The sequence below is a fragment of the Saccopteryx bilineata genome, chromosome 10, assembly GCF_036850765.1.
Source record: "Saccopteryx bilineata isolate mSacBil1 chromosome 10, mSacBil1_pri_phased_curated, whole genome shotgun sequence".
NCBI lineage: Eukaryota > Metazoa > Chordata > Mammalia > Chiroptera > Emballonuridae > Saccopteryx > Saccopteryx bilineata.
Window position 1 is genome coordinate 12,679,786 of NC_089499.1, and position 17,806 is coordinate 12,697,591.

The following is a 17,806-nucleotide window of genomic DNA, read 5'->3' on the forward strand; positions in this document are numbered from 1 at the left end:
ATTTCTCTGGATAATAATTCTTGGTTTCTCTTTTCTCCCAGCCTTCCCTAACCCCAAGACAAACACAAACTAAAAAGTCACACACGGACCCTGGCCGGTTGGCTCAGTGGTAAAGCGTCGGCCTGGTGTGCGGGGGACCCGGGTTCAATTTCCGGCCAGGGCACATAGGAGAAGCGCCCATTTGCTTCTCCACCCCCCCTTCCTCTCTGTTTCTCTCTTCCCCTCCTGCAGCCAAGGCTCCATTGGAGCAAGAATGGCCCGGGCGCTGGGGATGGCTCCTTGGCCTCTGCCCCAGGCGCTAGAGTGGCTCTGGTCGCGGCAGAGCAACGCCCCGGAGGGGCAGAGCATCACCCCCTGGTGGGCAGAGCGTCACCCCTGGTGGGCGTGCCGGGTGGATCCCGGTCGGGTGCATGCGGGAGTCTGTCTGACTGTCTCTCCCCGTTTCCAGCTTCAGAAAAAAAATAAAAAAATAAAAAAATAAAAAGTCACACACGACTACAAACATTATTTTCATAAATGACTTTTACTTCTTCATCGTTTCTCTTGACAGTAATTCTCGGCGATGTGCATATAACATGAAGGCAAGCTTAACTTTCAGAAGTCATCAGAGATATGATCCTTTTGTCCTCATTTTCTTAAACCATTAAAATATTTTCATTTATAAAAATTAATCTAAATATAAAGATTGACACTGAAGATCAAAATCACTTGATGACAAAATAATTCTTCTGGAACTGTAACATATGCTCATGGTTTTGAATAGGAAATTAAATCTTTGCACTTATTTGGCACAAGGAAACCTTTATAAAAATTCAAATGCCATAGAGCAGGCTGCTGCTTTTTTTGTTGTTTTTGTTTTTGCAAGGCTTACACAGTACACATTTTTTTTTTTGGTCAAGGAAAACTGAATATTTTAACACTGTAACACAACAATAGTTGCTTTTCATGCCTCTTAAAGAAAACGCTCTATTTGGAACTCAGATCTTTTGTTGTTGTTGTCGTGTTTTTCAAATCTGTATTTGTTTGCTTTGAATCACACCAACGGAACAAAAAGCCACAGATTTCCTTTATTTCAAAGGCATCATTTCTGTTGGGTAACACACACACAGCATCAGCAGGAAGTATTACTGGGAGACAGAGCCCCATCAGGAACACGTCAGGACGACAGGTTTTAGGGGCAGGTCAGCTGGGGAGGTGCCTGGCAGCGAGCGAGAGGACGCAGAAGCGGAAACCGACGCCCAGTGAGGCTCTCGCGAGGCATTCTAATTATACTTAGCTTACAGGGGCGAATTCATCTCTCTGGCCCTTAGTTACCAAATCTGAAAAGTGGTGATACCTACTGAATAGGGTTGCTGTAAAGATTAAAATGAGAAGAATAATAAACATCCGTCATTCTCTTCCCTTGCCTCCCATCTTTGCCTTCTTCCTCAGGTTCAGAATATATTAGCAAAATGATCAAGTGATTGAGTAAAATCCCAGCTCCGTTTGCTATTATAAACACGCTACATAGTCATGCATTTGAGACCAGAAATATGGGTGAGTATCAAACTCTTGTGTCCATTAAATTCATAGCCTGTCCTGGCTTTTTTTTTTTTCTTTTCGTTTCATACTGGCTAGTCCTTAACAGTTTTTGTCTTGAAGGTCATTGTACTACTTTTGCTGAATATTTATTGGGACTTACATTTTGGAGGACAATATTTTGTCGTGTGGCTATAGCCTGCGATGACCCGTTGTCCTAAAGCTCCTCGCTAACCCACGTCATGTCGATTCTGGACAGTGCCCTAAAGTTAAGCCAATGAGGGGCTTTCTCAAGCCCCTCTCCACTTTAGGGGTGGGGGGTGGGGGGGGAAGTCTCCGGAAGTCCAAGGAAGAAACCTCGGTTCTCAATGAGCTAATTCTCAATGGGCATGGCGCACGGGTGAGTCCGAACTTGCCGCTCTGTGGCTTGTGATTGCAAAGCAATGGGGATGGCTGATGGGGCGGTGGGCTGGGGGCTTAGCAGGGAGGGCGTGGCTGAGGGAGACCTGCACCCTTAATGGTGGAACACTCTGCAATTGTGACAGTCCCCGGTGCCTACGACAGGGACATTTTCACTCTTTCCCTTAGCGTCTGCAAGTCAAAGATGCTTGTGAGAGAGTTATAAGAATAGATGATGAATTAAATGAGACTACTCACCTCCCTTCCCTCTTCCATCCCCCCCCCCCACCCCAACCGTTTTTTTCTTTGGACAAATTGTGGATGTGTAATTCTAGTTGAAGCAAAGGGATTACAAAAGAAAGAAAAAGAAGGAAGATTGTAACGACGACGACACACAGTAGCAAAGCAAACAGGGAAGTATGCGTTTCTGGACGTGGAGCCCTGCGGCTGGAAGCCCGCGTCTGGGTTTCTGTCTCGGCTTCCCCTGGGAGCCTGAGGCAGAGAGGGGGTGAGACCGCAGTGCTGGAGTCTGGGACGGCTTTCTGGGTGAGGTATCAGGACAGCCCTGTGCACTGTGGCTCCTGGGCCCTCTCCTCAGGGGGAAGTCCGTACAGTAGTCAACGGCTGTTGGGTCAAGGCACTGTCGTGTATGGCCGGAGGCAGTGGGTCACTGGCAGTGGAGCGCCACGGCGCTAGTACATCACAGCGGGCTCCAGGGCGGGCTCCTGAGGCGAGACGATAACACTGTTAACAGCCACTTGGCGAGAGTGAGAGGAGGCGATTAAAAACGTCTACTCTTTTTAAAAAATTTTCATTGATGAGAGAGAGAGAGAGAGAGAGAGAGAGAGAGAGGCGCAACCACTCCTTGTCCCACTCAGCTGTCTCATTTAGTTACGCACGCACTCATTGGTTGCTTCTCGTATGGGCCCCAAACGGGGATTGAACCTGTGACTTTGGCAAGCCGGGACGACGTTCTAGCCACTTAACAACCCAGCCAGGGCCTACTACCTTTTATATATATATATATATCATAAAAGGTGCTCATGCTCATTGACCACTTAAATATTTCACAATATTTAAAAAGTGATGCATGTTTTGCATAAGGCATCTTAATCTACCTGAGCTTTATTTTGGTTTGCAGAATAAAGCAAACTGGTGCCCTTCCCACTACTGACCCCCTGGCCCCTTCCCAAGCACATTAAAAACAAAGGAACCTATACCTTCTCTACTCGTTCCTAATGCTTCAAACATTCATATAACACATTTTCATGCTTGCCGGCATCTGCCTCTGAGCTTTCTATTCTATTCCATTCATCATCAGTTCCTTCACAGCAGTGATTTCAACCCATGTGCTGCAAGCGTTTTTAAAATATGCCATACCTGACTATTTTGTCAGGGCACTGACCTCTTCCCCTTAGACTGTCAAATAAAAAAAACGACAACAGCCAACACAACAATACCCATCCGGTGTGAATGAATCAAAATTGTACCAAATTTTCTTTGTGTGTGTCATATTGGCAAAAAAAAAAAAAAAATACATCTTTTGGTGTACTGCAGAATTTTAGCAATTAGTTTATGTATGCCACGAGATGAAAAATGTTGAACAATCACTACTTTATAGCTTTTAATTTGTTTAAAAAAATCTGGCAGGAAAATCACTTGAACTTTGCAAAATTCATTTGTCTCTTCTTTCTTATTTATTCCTATGTGAACTTTAAAAAAAATCCCACTGAGGTTTTTATGAGAATTGGACTAAACTATAAATTAATTTGAGAAGTGACTTTTCTTTTGAACTCCTGATGTGATTTATTAATCATTATTTCAATATTAAAGGTAACCTTGCATTCCTATAAAATTTACCTGGTAATTTGTTTTTGCTGATATTTTATTTAGTATGCATCATCTCTCTGAAGAAGTACAATTGGTGTGTGGTTTGTGTGTGTGTCTGTGTGTGTCTCTGACTGTGTGTGAACATGGAGCATGTGTACAGACCTCCCAGCCACATCAGGCTTTGGTAGTTGGGTTATAGTAGTAGCTTTGCAATATAAATCTTCTGGTTTTCTTTTCTTTTCTTTTTTTTTTTTTGCTCTGAAACATTTTATATTGCATGGGAATGAACTATATCTTCAAAAATGATCAGCGAAACTGCTTGGCCAGAGAATCGTTTTGAAGGTTTAATAAATTTAAACATTTTATTTCTCAAATCATTTTTCACTAATATTCTGATTGGAATCTGATTTTATTATTATTATATTTTTAATATATATATATATTTATTTTATTTATTCATTTTTTTAGAAAGGAGAGAGAGAGAGAGAGAAGGGGGGAAGCAGGAAGCATCAACTCCCATATGTGCCTTGACCAGGCAAGCCCAGGGTTTCGAATCGGCGACCTCAGCATTTCCAGGTCGACGCTTTATCCACTGCGCCACCACAGGTCAGGCTAATTTTATTAGAATTAAGACTTTAGCCCTGGCCAGATAGCTTGGTTGGTTAGCACTGTCCCAAAGTGCAGAGGTTGCTGGTTTGATCCCTGGTCAGGGAACATACAGAAACAGATGTTCCTGTCTATCTCCTGCTCTCTCCCTTCCTATCTCTAACATCAATAAAATAAACATTTTAAAAAAAGAAAACTTTACATGTATTAGCATAGATTTACATCACATTTATATATTTAAGTAAAAATTCACAGCTTTATTATAATCTCTTGTGTTTATTTTCTTGATTTGCCTTACAAAAAAATTATATTTTATATTTTCCCAAAGGATAAACTCTTGGATTTATGATCATTTCCATAGTTTTCTGGTTTCAGTTCATTGGTTTTTTTTGCATTTATCTTTGATGTCTGGAACTCAATGTCTTGTTCATTAGCTTTGCCTCTTCCTTCTTTAATAACAAAGAAAGCATTTAATACTATAAATCTGACTAGTGTAGTTTTATATGGCTGCCATTATTTTTGGTACAGGTAATATTTTCATTTCTAAATGCTCCGTGGATTTGCTTTTCTCTTTAATTCCTAGTTCCTTGGCAATGAGTGTGTCAGAGTGTGCATGGGTGTGCATTTGTATATATGTCTAGTCGTGTATGTAGGTGCCTATGTTTTATAAATCAAAACAGGGTTCTGTTGACTTTAATTTTCGTCCTAATTTTCTAGATTTGTCCTGTCCAATATGGTAGTTACTAGCTACTTGTGGTTGCTTACATTTGGATTAACTAATATTAAATAAGAACTTAAAAATCAGTTCCTCTAAGTAGCCATATTTTAAGCACTCAATAGCCACGTACGGCTGCCATATTGGGTTGTTCCATTACTTAAAAAAATTCTATTGAACAGAGTGCTGTTCTAGATGATTTTTGGCATCAGCGTCACAGAAGGTAGTTTTATACTTTCTACTTTTTGGACATCATTGAGGTTTTCTTGGTAGCTGGTATAAAATCAGTTTTTATAAATGGTCTATTGATGATTGGAAAGAAAGAGAATCCTTTGTAAAGTATAAAGTTAGATAAATATCATAATTAAGGGAATTTTAAAGTTGGCAACCACGACACAATAAATGGTCTTGCCCTGTTGTTTGCCAAAGCAAGAAAGGCTCATGAGTTATCCACTTTATTTTATCAAAATTAAAGCATCCTCCTCCTTTGTTCTCTCCGAATGCTTCTTGTATTGAATTCTACTTCGTTTAAAAGTAATATTTCTGGGCCCTGGCCAGTTGGCTCAGCGGTAGAGCGTCGGCCTGGCGTGCGGGGGACCCGGGTTCGATTCCCGGCCAGGGCACACAGGAGAAGCCCCCATTTGCTTCTCCACCCCTCCCCCTCCTTCCTTTCTGTCTCTCTCTTCCCCTCCCGCAGCCAAGGTTCCATTGGAGCAAAGATGGCCTGGGCGCTGGGGATGGCTCCTTGGCCTCTGCCCCAGGCGCTAGAGTGGCTCTGCCCCGGAGGGGCAGAGCATCGCCCCCTGGTGGGCAGAGCATCGCCCCTGGTAGGCGTGCCGGGTGGATCCCGGTCGGGCGCATGCGGGAGTCTGTCTGGCTATCTCTCCCCGTTTCCAGCTTCGGAAAAATACAAAAAAAAAAAAAAAAAGGTAATATTTCTGTCCTTCCTTTCTTGTTCGCGTGTCTTTAGGAAATATTGTCCATATTTTCATTTTAACTTCTCTGAGTCACTTAAAAAGGAAATTTCTTTTTTTTAAAAAAATAATGCATTAAGGTGAGATTGACATGACATAAAATTAGCCATTTTACAGTGAACAGTGCAGTGCTGTTTAGTACGTTCACAATGGACACAACTACCATAGTTTCAAAACATTCCCATCTCTGTAAAATAAAGCCTTCTCCCCACTGAGCAATTTCTTCCTATGTCCTGTCCCCTACCCCCCAGCAACTACCAACCTATGTTCTAGCTCAATGACAGGTAATTTATTCTTAACTCTCTGATTTATATAACACATTCCCTCCCTGGCCCTAGTGGGCTGCCTTTTTACTGTAATAATGAATCCTTTAGTGCTTTGAAGTTACGGCCAGGAGTAAGGTAATTGAGTTTTGAAAGGTCAGGGGTAATGGTGGACCAACGACGGACAGGCAGTGGGCCGCGCGCTGCCAATATGGTGCCTAAAAGATGAAGTGATTTGTAATTCAAAATGGCATGCCCAGGATTATGCCATGACCTGGTGCTCTTGTGCTCGGGAGACAGGGATAATGACAAAGACAGTGTGGAAGGGAGTGACGGGTGGCATAAAAGGCAACAGAGTATACAGAGTATATCTGTCCTTGCTTCGCTCTTGTGGCCCAGGCATCGTTTGCCCTTAGCGTAATGGTACCACTGAGGCAGTCTGGTTGGATCGTACTGTTCCCTATAATCCAGGGGTCGGGAACCTTTTTGGCTGAGAGAGCCATGAACGCCACATATTTTAAAATGTAATTCCGTGAGAGCCATACAACGACCCGTATATGTTACGCATTATCCAATAAAAATTTGGTGTTGTTCCGGAGGGCAGCTGTGATTGGCTCCAGCCACCCACAACCATGAACATGAGTGGTAGGAAATAAATGGATTGTGAAACATGAGAATGTTTTATATTTTTAACGTTATTATTATTTTTAATTAAAGATTTGTTGGCTCTGGCTGGTTGGCTCAGTAGTAGAGTGTCGGCCTGGCGTGCAGGAGTCCCGGGTTCGATTCCCGGCCAGGGCACACAGGAGAAGCACCCATCTGCTTCTCCACCCCTCCCCCTCTCCCTTCCTCTCTGTCTCTTTCCCTCCAGCAGCCAAGGCTCCATTGGAGCAAAGTTGGCCCAAGTGCTGAGGATGGCTCTGTGGCCTCTGCCTCATGCGCTAGAATGGCTCTGGTTGCAACAGAACAAGGCCCCAGATGGGCAGAGCATCGCCCCCTGGTGGGCGTGCTGGGTGGATCCCGGTCAGGCGCATGCGGGAGTCTGACTGCCTCCCCATTTCCAACTTCAGAAAAATACAAAAAAAAGAAAAAAAGAAAAAAAGATTTCTCTGCGAACCAGATGCAGCCATCAAAAGAGCCACATCTGGCTCACGAGCCATAGGTTCCTAACCCCTGCTATAAGCAGATCAAGCATTTGCCAAAATTCTGAAGCATATGTTGGTATCTAGGCAAATAACCTATTAGCCCTCTCTATACGCTCTGCAGAGTTTGTGCAAATTCTCTTCTGTCCCTGTCTTTGCCTCATTTAGGGGTAACTGCTTTAGGGGGTGCTGCTTGGGGCTCTACTGGGGGAGCTACAGAAAGAAGGGCTCCAGAGCAGAGGTGCCATCCGTAGCGAAAGTGATGGGCCTTGGGACAGCGATGACACTTACCGCCAGATCCTGGGTGGGGCTCTCCCTGTCTTTAGTCCTGTTTGTCGGGGAGCCTTGCAGAATGAAGTTGCGGTTGAATGCTTTCATGGTGGTCACTGAAGACGTCTCCGCTTTTTCAGCTAATAGGAAACAAACGAGAATCAGTGTTACCCAGAGGCTGGACCCGTTGTTAAGGACGAAGACCGGGGGTCCAGACTACCCAGGTTTTCTGTCGTAGATATGGAATCCCATTCTGGTCCACACAGGTCTGACTGGGTTTGCTTCCTGGGGGATCCAAGTCCAGACAGACTCCTGGCAAGAGCAGTTCTGGGTGAGAACTCCCCGTTGCAGCTGGTCCTCAAACTCAGTTTGCTGAGCTACTCGAAGGAAACGAGTCCGGCTGAATTCTTGGGCAGCTCTGTGGCTTTCACTTAAGCGTACCTTTCACGGGAGGCGCGGGCAGTTTCCTCCGCTGCTGTCTGGATGTGTCTATAGTTTGTACCTACAAACAGAGCGCAGCCATCAATACACCTTCTCAAAGCCAAAACGTTTCATCTTTTTAAAGTGTTCCGGGCTGTGCAAAGCCCCCACAGAAGGCGCAAGGGACAAACATACCTGATTCCTCTGCTTCTGATCCCGTTTCCGTGTGAGGCGCCCACAGGGCGCTATGTTTAATCCCGCGACCGTCAGGGCTGAAATCCGGCTCTCGATATCGGAAATCTTCATGCAGCAGAGAGACAGAATCAGCAGGGGAGCGCACAGGAGGGGAGAATCTTTGTTAAAAGTGTTATAAATCTATAAAAAACAAATCTGCTTTGATGTCGGCTCATTTGTTCACTCAACTTCTACTAAGCACTTCTCTTTTTAATGCTACAGCGAGGAAATAAAACACAGGCCCCTCTTGTAAGTTGAACTTTCTAGTCGGTAGCTAGAGCATGTCACCCATGTCAGCGTCTCCCATGGAGGCCCAGGGACCCTAGCCCATGGCTATCTGGGGTGGGGTGGTCAGGGAAGGCTCCCATGGGAGGTAACCTTTGAGGTGAGCTTTGAAGGGCGAGGACGACACATAGTCCTGCTTTCATTTTTCAGGACATCATGAATCCAAAAGCACAGCACTGAGTCTCAGGAGGGCTCGCCCTGCAACCTCTGGTTCAAGTGCATTTCTTCTACGGGCAGGCCCAGTGGCCTCGAGAAACTCCTTCCTCTCTCTGGGCATCGGGCTCCTGGACCACAACCTCAGAAGGTCAGAAGCAGCTCAGATTTCCTTACCGCAGTGTCTTAAGGCGGATATAGACACCAAGAGCCCACTCTGTGCCAGAAAGAACCCTGGTCCATCCCTGCCCCAGGGATGAAGACACAGTGCCAGCTCTGAGAAAATAGCATTGTTATGCGCTGCCACCACGCTAAGTGCTTTAACTATGTGAGCTCATCCAGGCTTTGTTCACAAACTCATGGATAACCCGACGACACAGGTACCATTTCTTGGATTTATAGATAAAACTGTGGTTCAGGGGGGTAAGGAATGTACCCCCAGACACTGGTCTGGGGGACGCCCTGGAGTCGATGCCAATGCTCCTGCTCTTGCCATTCTTCCACATTCTCAGAGGACTTGCTAAGGCTGGTGGGGGGGGGCGGGAAGGGGCAGGAGAAGACTGGTGGAGTGGAGAGAGGTGGTGGGGATCATGGCCACCCTGCTGAGATGGCACAGACTGAGTGGCGCTGGGGCAGGGGACAGGTCACCGGGCGTCGGCCCAGCGGCCAATGCGAGCGCTCCACCCCCAGGTCTCCACTGCCTCCCCCACCCCTCAACTATCTTGTGCAGCTCGAGACAAACTCTGATTCCTCTGTCATTTACTGGGATAGGTGCTCCAAGCAGTGCGGAGAGAAGGACCGAAACGCCAGCAGGTACGGGAGATGCTTCCCCCACCCCCGAGGAGCGGCTGTGTCGGTCTAGGAGGCCAGACCTGCGGCAGCTGGAGGAAGGAAAGTCCAGCTACCCAGCAGCCTGCCCCCAGAGGGGCCGCTGTGCAGCCCCTGGCCTTCTCGGGCCCCCAGAAGCCTTCCTGCATGACTCCTCAAATTTCACACTGAGAGCTGCCTTCCTTCGATTCATAGTCCAATAAATCGCACAAGCCTCGGAGCAAAGTTGCAGGCTAAACCCTTAGCAGGCGTTTGCGATGGCGTGGACTAGGTGCCCACAATCCTTCCTGGAAGCAGGGTGCTCAGAGGGCCCCGGGAGACAGGTCAGGGGGAGAGCTACCTGCTGACCTCCTGATTTGCTGACTGCCAGGTCCTGGATTAAGAAGCGGTTAATTTTTCAAGTTTTAGTCTATAGGGCAAAGGACAAAGAGAGAGGGGGAAAAAAACTGCTTAGGGTGGATTTTTGCCTATATTTTGCCTATCTATCTATCTATCTATCTATCTATCATCTATCATCCATTCATCTACTTCTATTCCACTTTATTCCTAAGACTGAATGCCCACTGACCCTTCGACTTGATAGAAGAGGATGACCAATTCAGCTCTGAGTTTCCTGGGAGCCAAAGCAAAGGGATCAGTGCAGGAGACTATGTCCACCAGATAAGGGCCAAGTACTCCAAATAGCTTCTCCTGATGGTAAGACTCAGGACATACTCTCCCCAGGAATGCCCACAGAGGTGACCCTGTAAAATGCAGTGGGCAGCGTCCTCAGTACAACTCCTGGCACAACGTAAGGCTCACTGAACATTAGCTATTAATACCATAATTTTAAATTTTAAGGTTTTATTTATTTGTCTTAGAGAGGAGAGAGAGAGAGAGAAGGGGGAGCAGGAAGCATCAACTCCCATATGTGCCTTGACCAGGCAAGCCCAGGGTTTCAAACTGGCGACTTCAGCGTTCTAGGTCGACACTCTATCCACTGCGCCACCACAGGCCAGGCGATATAATTGTAAAATTTAAAGTGAATAATGAGTGAATAGGCACACTTAAATATATGGGAAATGGACATTTTAGACTCCAGGATTTTCTGCCATAAAACTTGGCCCACTAATTTAAGCCTAGAAAAATTTAGAAGCAGAGGTAACTAACTGTTACAATAAAGCCTTACCAAACACCCATACATAATATTTCTTCCTGTTAAACCTTTCAAGAGGTATTTGCTGCAAAATGTAGCCTCAGAAAATAAAAGACTTGGTTCTACTTCTATCTTTATATAACTTTGACTACAAAGTGATGAAATATTGGGTGGCATTTATGGAAAATGATTTTTATTTGAGGAGAATTGCTCCTCAGCCGTTCTTGCTGACAGTACACTGTCAAGCGGGCCGTCTGTGACAAGTCCCCCTCCGCCCCCCAACATAGAACCCATCCGAGGAGTGAAGAATTGCGGCCCTTGCATTCTTAAGAATGCTCCATGATGTCAGTGGTGGTTGTGGTTTTCGACTTTTTAAAATAAAATTATTTATTTTAAAAAGAATTGTCACCCACTATTGTCAGCTCTATCCAGGGGTGTTTCTATTGACCCCCAGCTCCCAGTGTTAGGATGCAGGGCCTACAGAAGTGTCAGTGAACCAGAGGTCCACGCTGAGCTAATGCCACAGACACCAGCATTTCTCATGGGCCCCCGGGTACACGTCCATGGATCCCAGTGTGAGAATCAGTGGCTCAGTCCACGGTCAGCTCTGGTCCTGAGTCAAAGGCCAAGGGAACACGCATGAAAAATACCAACAGACATCTCCACCAAGTTGTGGATAACACAGCGGTCGCTCTGAAGCAGCCGTATAGCAATCCTACGGAATGTCGGCCTGAGAAATCTACACTTCCCGTTTTCACCTATTCATCCCTTTTTTTATGTTCCTTCCCGTTTTTACTGAGCGCCACACCTATGTCAGGTGTTCTGCGAGGCACCAGAGTTGGTGTGCTGAGCTGGACGGCCGCAGTCTTGTTCTCGTGGAGCTTTTAGTCAATAGTGGGGGAAACCGGCATTGAATAAGTTACCAACAGGGCGGTAGAAGTCAGGGAAAGGTGGTCGTGAGGTGGAACGAACACCTGTACAGCAAGGAGACCCACCAACGGATCAGAGATTTGTCAAAGAGAAAAGTGGCAAAGGTTTTTAAAGAGAAGGCCGATATATTCTCGAAGCTGTAATCTGGGGGAAGGCAGGCTGCCCTTTGAGAAAGGAGGCTTTGGTGGCAGCCACTCTGGACAATCACATCCATGCACGAGAGCTGGACACGCAGGGACGGCAGATACAGAGCCTTTGACTTGGTTCTTGTGGAAGGTGGGGGGCCCTCTCCTTCTGCCTGGCGGTCTCCCGTCTGGGCAGAGGGAAGAGGTCTTACCTGGAGCTCAGCATGGTGGACCTGGGCTGCAGCGGTGGCCACCTGGTCCTCCAGTACTGCCAGTTCGGTCTCGCCAGTGCCGCTGTGGATGCGGCGGGCGGCGTCCTCCAGCTCGCCCAGCTGGCCTTCGAGTCCGTACACGGTGCCTGCCGCCAGGTACACCTGTAGAGGAGGCACAGCGCAGGCTCAGTCTGCTGACCCAGGACGGGGGGGGGCCTTTCCCGGGGACCCTGGTGATTCAGAGGAGCGAGGAGAACCAGACTCCACACTGGGGGGGGGGGGGACAGGGAATGACCCTGTGTGTGAACAGTCTTTGCACTTAAATGATGGCCATGAGGTCTTGCCACTTCCTCACTGTCAAACGCCCTCCCTACACTTTCCGGCAAGAAAAAGCACTTGGTGAATTTTGGAAATACTATAAACTAGTACAACGTACGCAACATCAGCTGCATAAATTGTGAGCTGGTCCGGCGACTATAACAATCACACTATTAAGACGGGAGAGACAGAAAAACTCACGATGTGGTTGTCATTGTGTAACTGAGAAAAATTCAGAAAACACAAAATAGGTAAAATTAATTTAAATAATTATAAATGTTCAATGACTTACCTTGATTAATTACTTTTAGCTTGCTTGCAACAGGCTAAGGGAATGAATTATAGTAGCAAAATACCTTTCTTAGAAAAGAGTGTGCTGTTAAGAAAAGCACATGAAGTCTATTTATCTGTCAATTAAGAGAGATGTGTGTGTGTGTGTGTGTGTGTGTGTGTGTTAGCTACTGAAGATTAAAGAGTAAGTCAGATAAAGGGAGTAATCTGAGGAAACATTAGGGGAAAAAAATTTTGACATATAAGTTTATAAGGTGATTCCTTAAAAGTGGGCAAACACAAAGTAAATCGTTGGAAGCATTTAGACAAGAGAGATGTCAACCGGGGCGAATGAAGCAAATGCTTCGTTAGCCTAATTCACAGTGCGATCAAACGACCGACAATGTGAAGAATCAGATCTGTCTAAAGAAGGTTAAATCCTGACCGAGAGGCTCACGAGGTTTGATCAACATACGGAAAACTCTAGACACGTCATCACAGCCACTGAGGGCCGAGCCGAAGGAAAGGCACAGTCAGTCCTTTCGCAGTCCCTTTAACTGGAGTTAAGAACATAACCGAGTTAGGCAAGCCCAGAGCTTCGGCACAGAGTCAGACACGGCCTTCGCACCGAGTGAGGCTGCGCGTCCATGCCACGTGAGGGAAAGGACCCCGAGACGCTCCCGCCCTGCCAATTTCTTGGCACGATTCACGCGTCCGTGTTACAACTGGCAATTTTACAAGACATTTCAAAGTGGAGCAAAGGCAGGTGTAGGTCTGCTGAGAGCAAATCTGACTGCGCACCAGCAGGCGCAATCAGCTGGGCCGTGGGCACTTCGGGCGGTGCCTGGCCCCGGCTGTCCTGGAAGGGATTCCTCCGCTACATAGGGGGCCCCGAATCAAACGTCTGCCGGCGATTGCCGTAGGTCATTTTGCCCCTGGTTTTATGTTTCTTTATCATATGTAAGTATTGACGCTTGCATCTTGTTTCTAAAAGACCCTCACAGTTTAATATAGCTATTTATTCTTTGTCTTCCAAACTGGAAACATGATGCTGTCAAATGAAGGTAATGAATATTTCAAAGTCGAGTGGAGAAAATTCAAGATTTGTCTCTCAAAAGTTTCGAAGTTGAAGAACTTCTTTCCATGGGAGAAGAAAAATTGGGGGGAGTAGAGACGGCTGGCATTTGGGAAGCAGGAGGAAGGGAATGATGGCCTGGTGAGTTTTGAGTTTGGATATTACATTTTTGCTAGCTTATAGTTCTGCGCAGTGGACAAAACTTGAAATTATTATTTAAATAAAACCAAGAATTTGAGTGTGGCGAGGCTTAAATCTAACTTGACGTGACTTTGGTCTCTAAATCTTGATTTTTCTGGAAACACGCAAAACTCAACAGCCTCACACCCTCCCTCTGTATCAACAGCACTCGTTGTTTTCTTGTTAACGGGGTCCTCCCCTAATGTTCTTTGTTTTCTCTGCTGAGAAATCGCTCCACGCCCTCAGCTAGGCCCGAGGGTCATCTTTTACTTTGAGTTCCCTGCTTTCCTGGCAACAGCAGAGGTTCTGTGGTTTGGCAACAACAACTGCCGGACAGGCCCTCACAGCCAAGGTGGTGGCTGGCGCCCGCAGGCAGGGCTGGAGGACCGCGATGATGCTGGTGGTGTGACGTATTGCATTTGATGCTAATGGCAACCCTTGAGGGAGGCACTAGTACCATCAGGGTATTAAAGACGAGGACATTGTGTCCTAGAAGTTCAGTGTCTTCTCCAGGGCTCACCGCAAGGGAGTGGTGAAACCTGGTATTGAGCTCGGAGGGCCGATGCCAGACCCGGTGCCTTTCTCCACCCTGCCCTGTTGATTCTTAATCTCGGTTGGAATGTTATGACGTTTACATTTCAAACTTTGACATAAAGGTACGGGAGTTCTTGTGGTTCTAGGTTGATGTGACAGTGGCTCTGTTGCTGGGTTGAAATAACAAAATTTAACATGCTGTAGAATAAAAATGTTATTCTAACTTTAAAAGACAAGCCATTGAAAAACGCTAACCTGGAAATGCTTGCTTAGTGAAGGTCCATTTTTGCTGAGAACGATGGTTACCATGTCTGAGAAATCTATGTCCTCTCCACAGTCTAGTCACTGATACCTATGACCCCATTGATGGACTCCTGGTGCAACAAGTCTTCCTCAAAATGGGTCAAGCGATGAGAACAGGTGTTTTTTTTTAAAAGATGAACTTTGTGGTCAAAGCCCCTGGATAAAGAGAATTAAGCAGATTTCTTTACTGTAGGACTTCTCAGTCTTTCCTGTGCTAGTATGTGTCTCCATCTTCCTGGAAAGAGCATGCAGATCTCTCAAACTTCTTTGATCTTAGAGCATCTTGAGTTGGACGTGCTTTCCATGAAATGCACTTTAGGGGACTCACGTTGGACATTTCTTTCTTTGCTCTTTGAGGTCAGAGAACCACCCGAGAAGCCATGGCCACCTCCACAAGTTCTCGTGTCACCTCTTCTCCTGTGTGGTGGGGGTTTACGAGCGCCTGTAGGAGTAGGAACATCCTTTCCTGGTCCTGGACTCTGGTAGAGCTGGGATCCTGGTGGGCCCGTTCCACTGCATCTGCTGCCACTGGTTGGAGACTACATCTTGGTATTGACATATTTGGCATTGCCGAGGTACAGGGCAGAGTTAAAAGGGAAGTGAGTCCCCCCCGCTGCCTGGGTGGCTGGGAATTACCGGGCACCCCAGGCTGTCTCTGTCATTTTAGCAAAGATGAGAATAAGAGAGGTCCTCAGACGGGGTGGGAGGGTGAGGGAGCTGACTGGTTCCTCCCAATCACAAGGTGGTCCTTGTGGGTTCCTACTATTCAGGTCTGAGAATGGTCATGCTAGTGGTTCTCTATTGACCCCTGGATCCATTGTCCTTCCTTCTCTGCCATGACCTGCTTTATTTGGGGCTGACCTACATGAACATCATCACCAAGGCTCCCTTGCTGTCTGGGATGGTTTTGGCCAATGGGAGACACCAACAAGAGATCAAAGGCAGGAGAAGAGAGGTCTCCTCCTGCCCCAACTCTCTCTTTGCCTGGGTTCCACAGTGACAGCGTCCACTAGGGGGCGCTCTTCCAGAATCCAGTTCTCCTTGGGCTCACTGCTTAGGGCTGCTGACAGCTTCTTCCCACTGCTACTCACGGGATGCTACAGCGTCTCTTAACCTTGCCCCCACCTCACTCAGTTCATCACCCTGTCCTGAAACTGTCCTCTCCCCACAAGACCCCAACAAGTACAATAGAACCCTCTGCTTCACGGCTCTCAGCAAGATCACTGAGGCACCCAGCTATTCTCAGCAAGAAGCCGAGGCCCCATTGTTTGTGCAGGAGCGGCAGGGACTGGCCCGCGGTTCCTCCTGCCTTTTGGGGAGAAAGAGCTGATTTCACAGTGCCAGCTCCAGCAGCAGGTGAGCAGTGCCAAAGCCGAGAGACTCGGGGAATTCTGAAATCCCCATGTCTGCTTCTAATTAAGTGGATTAACAAGGCGGTTGATGAAGACAGGAGATTCGCCATAGAAACGCGACATTTTTATCTGATGCAGCTCTGAAGCCTTCAGAAGTATTTCTAAAGGCGACACATTCCCCAGCCAATGTCCTCTTTCATCTCCGAGTCCTGGTCTGCGGCAGCCAAGGCGCAGAAGGCGAGAATCAGCGTTGCCATTTCTATTTCCGACAGTCCCGGGCTCCCCGGGACAAAGGAGGAAGGCAGCAGAGAAGCGGGTACTGCTTGTTAGAAGCCACAGAGGAAAGCTCGGTTTAATTAAATCTGCTGCACCCAGAGGCCGGTCTAACGGCCAGCCCTGCCCTTCTCCTGCTGCTCAAATGAATCCCATCTGGAAACCACAGAGCGAAGCAACCTGTTCTGGCTCTGTGATCGGGTGGACCACAGAGATAAAGGAAAGAGTCATTCCCTTCTCTGCCTCAAACACCCATACAAGTCAAAGGAACACAGATGGAGTTTCTTCTGAGGTGAACCGTGAAGCTGGACCGGGGGAAGGGGAAGGGAAGGTGGAGGAAGAAGGCAGTTAACTCTTTGGGGACAGGAGAGGCAGCTCAGAGGTGCGGACAGGGGAGGCAGCAAATGACAAACCCTGGCCTTTCAGCCCGTGTCCCCACTGGGATTTTGAACCAGGGGGCAGGTGGATGTGTTTCTAACTGGAAGTGTTAACAAACCCAAGAAAAGAAACAAAATGCACAACAAAGAGATCTTACAAGATGAAAACTCCAATAAGGACATTTTTCAACGTGACGGGAAAAAGAAATCCACACATCTTTGTGTTAAGTGTCCCGCAGGGGCTGACCATTTTCATTTAAGTTCCAGTTATTTCACGCATTGTAAATTTTTTTGATGCCATAATGTGTAAAAAAAAAAAAAATGCATTCCTTTCGTGCTGAAGCGTATCTTTATTCTAACCTTTCCAACTCCGTGTGTCCAGGATTAGGGCCATTTTAGGACTATCAGCACTGAAAGAACTATATCACAGACACATTGAGGGAATGGAGACCCTGCACATAAGAAGTAAATCATTTCTTATAAAAGGACTTCATTTGTCTGATGTAATCATACAACAGATGAGCATTCTTCAAGCACCTCCACCGTGTCAGGCTTGGCCCAGGGCTAGGGCTACAGATACAGCCAGCAGGTCCCATCCTGTAGGAATTTACAGGCCTGGTTCCCAACGTGGGCAGACCGGTTACGGTCATGAGTTCTGTGGGCATCACCTTTGGTCCCTACAGTGGCGCTGGCGATGCTTTCCCCGGATCCACGTGCTTCTGTCCCCACAGCCCAGGTCTACTCGGAAGGCTGCCTTTGGGCTATCATAGACACCTTGCCTGCATGCAGAGAGACGGAGGAGCCTGCTGGCTGGAGGAAAGGCTCATTGCTTTGCCTGAGGCCAGGGCAACTCTGAGATGCACTTTACAGCCCAGAGTTCCCTGCAGGGGCAGCTTGAAGCTTACTCTTTGTCTAAGATCATACTTCGTTGGGCTTCTGCCCTTTCCCTTTCCTTCCCCACTCCTTCAGGAGTCTACCCTGGGAGCACTGCCCTGATAAATCACTTGTATCCAATCCTCGATCTAAGACCCTTCTGAGAATGTATTTGCTGTGGTGATGGTGGTGACAATGGTGGTGGTGGTGGA

The 17,806-nt window shown here is 47.0% G+C and overlaps 1 protein-coding gene across 5 annotated transcripts in view; it reads right to left on the reverse strand.

The window, feature by feature from the left end:
- Window positions 1-504: 504 nt before the first annotated feature.
- The window catches only part of MYRIP (myosin VIIA and Rab interacting protein), a 232,449-nt gene continuing 215,147 nt past the window's right edge, over window positions 505-17,806 (reverse strand). For all 5 annotated transcript variants that reach the window (XM_066244530.1, XM_066244529.1, XM_066244533.1 and 2 more), the window contains 5 exons: window positions 12,040-12,201; window positions 8,333-8,437; window positions 8,159-8,219; window positions 7,739-7,857; window positions 505-2,642 (listed from right to left, as the gene is read on the reverse strand). In XM_066244530.1, the coding sequence (XP_066100627.1) occupies window positions 2,610-2,642; window positions 7,739-7,857; window positions 8,159-8,219; window positions 8,333-8,437; window positions 12,040-12,201 (480 nt within the window). In that variant the 3' untranslated portion in view covers window positions 505-2,609. The remainder of the gene's footprint in view (window positions 2,643-7,738; window positions 7,858-8,158; window positions 8,220-8,332; window positions 8,438-12,039; window positions 12,202-17,806) is intronic.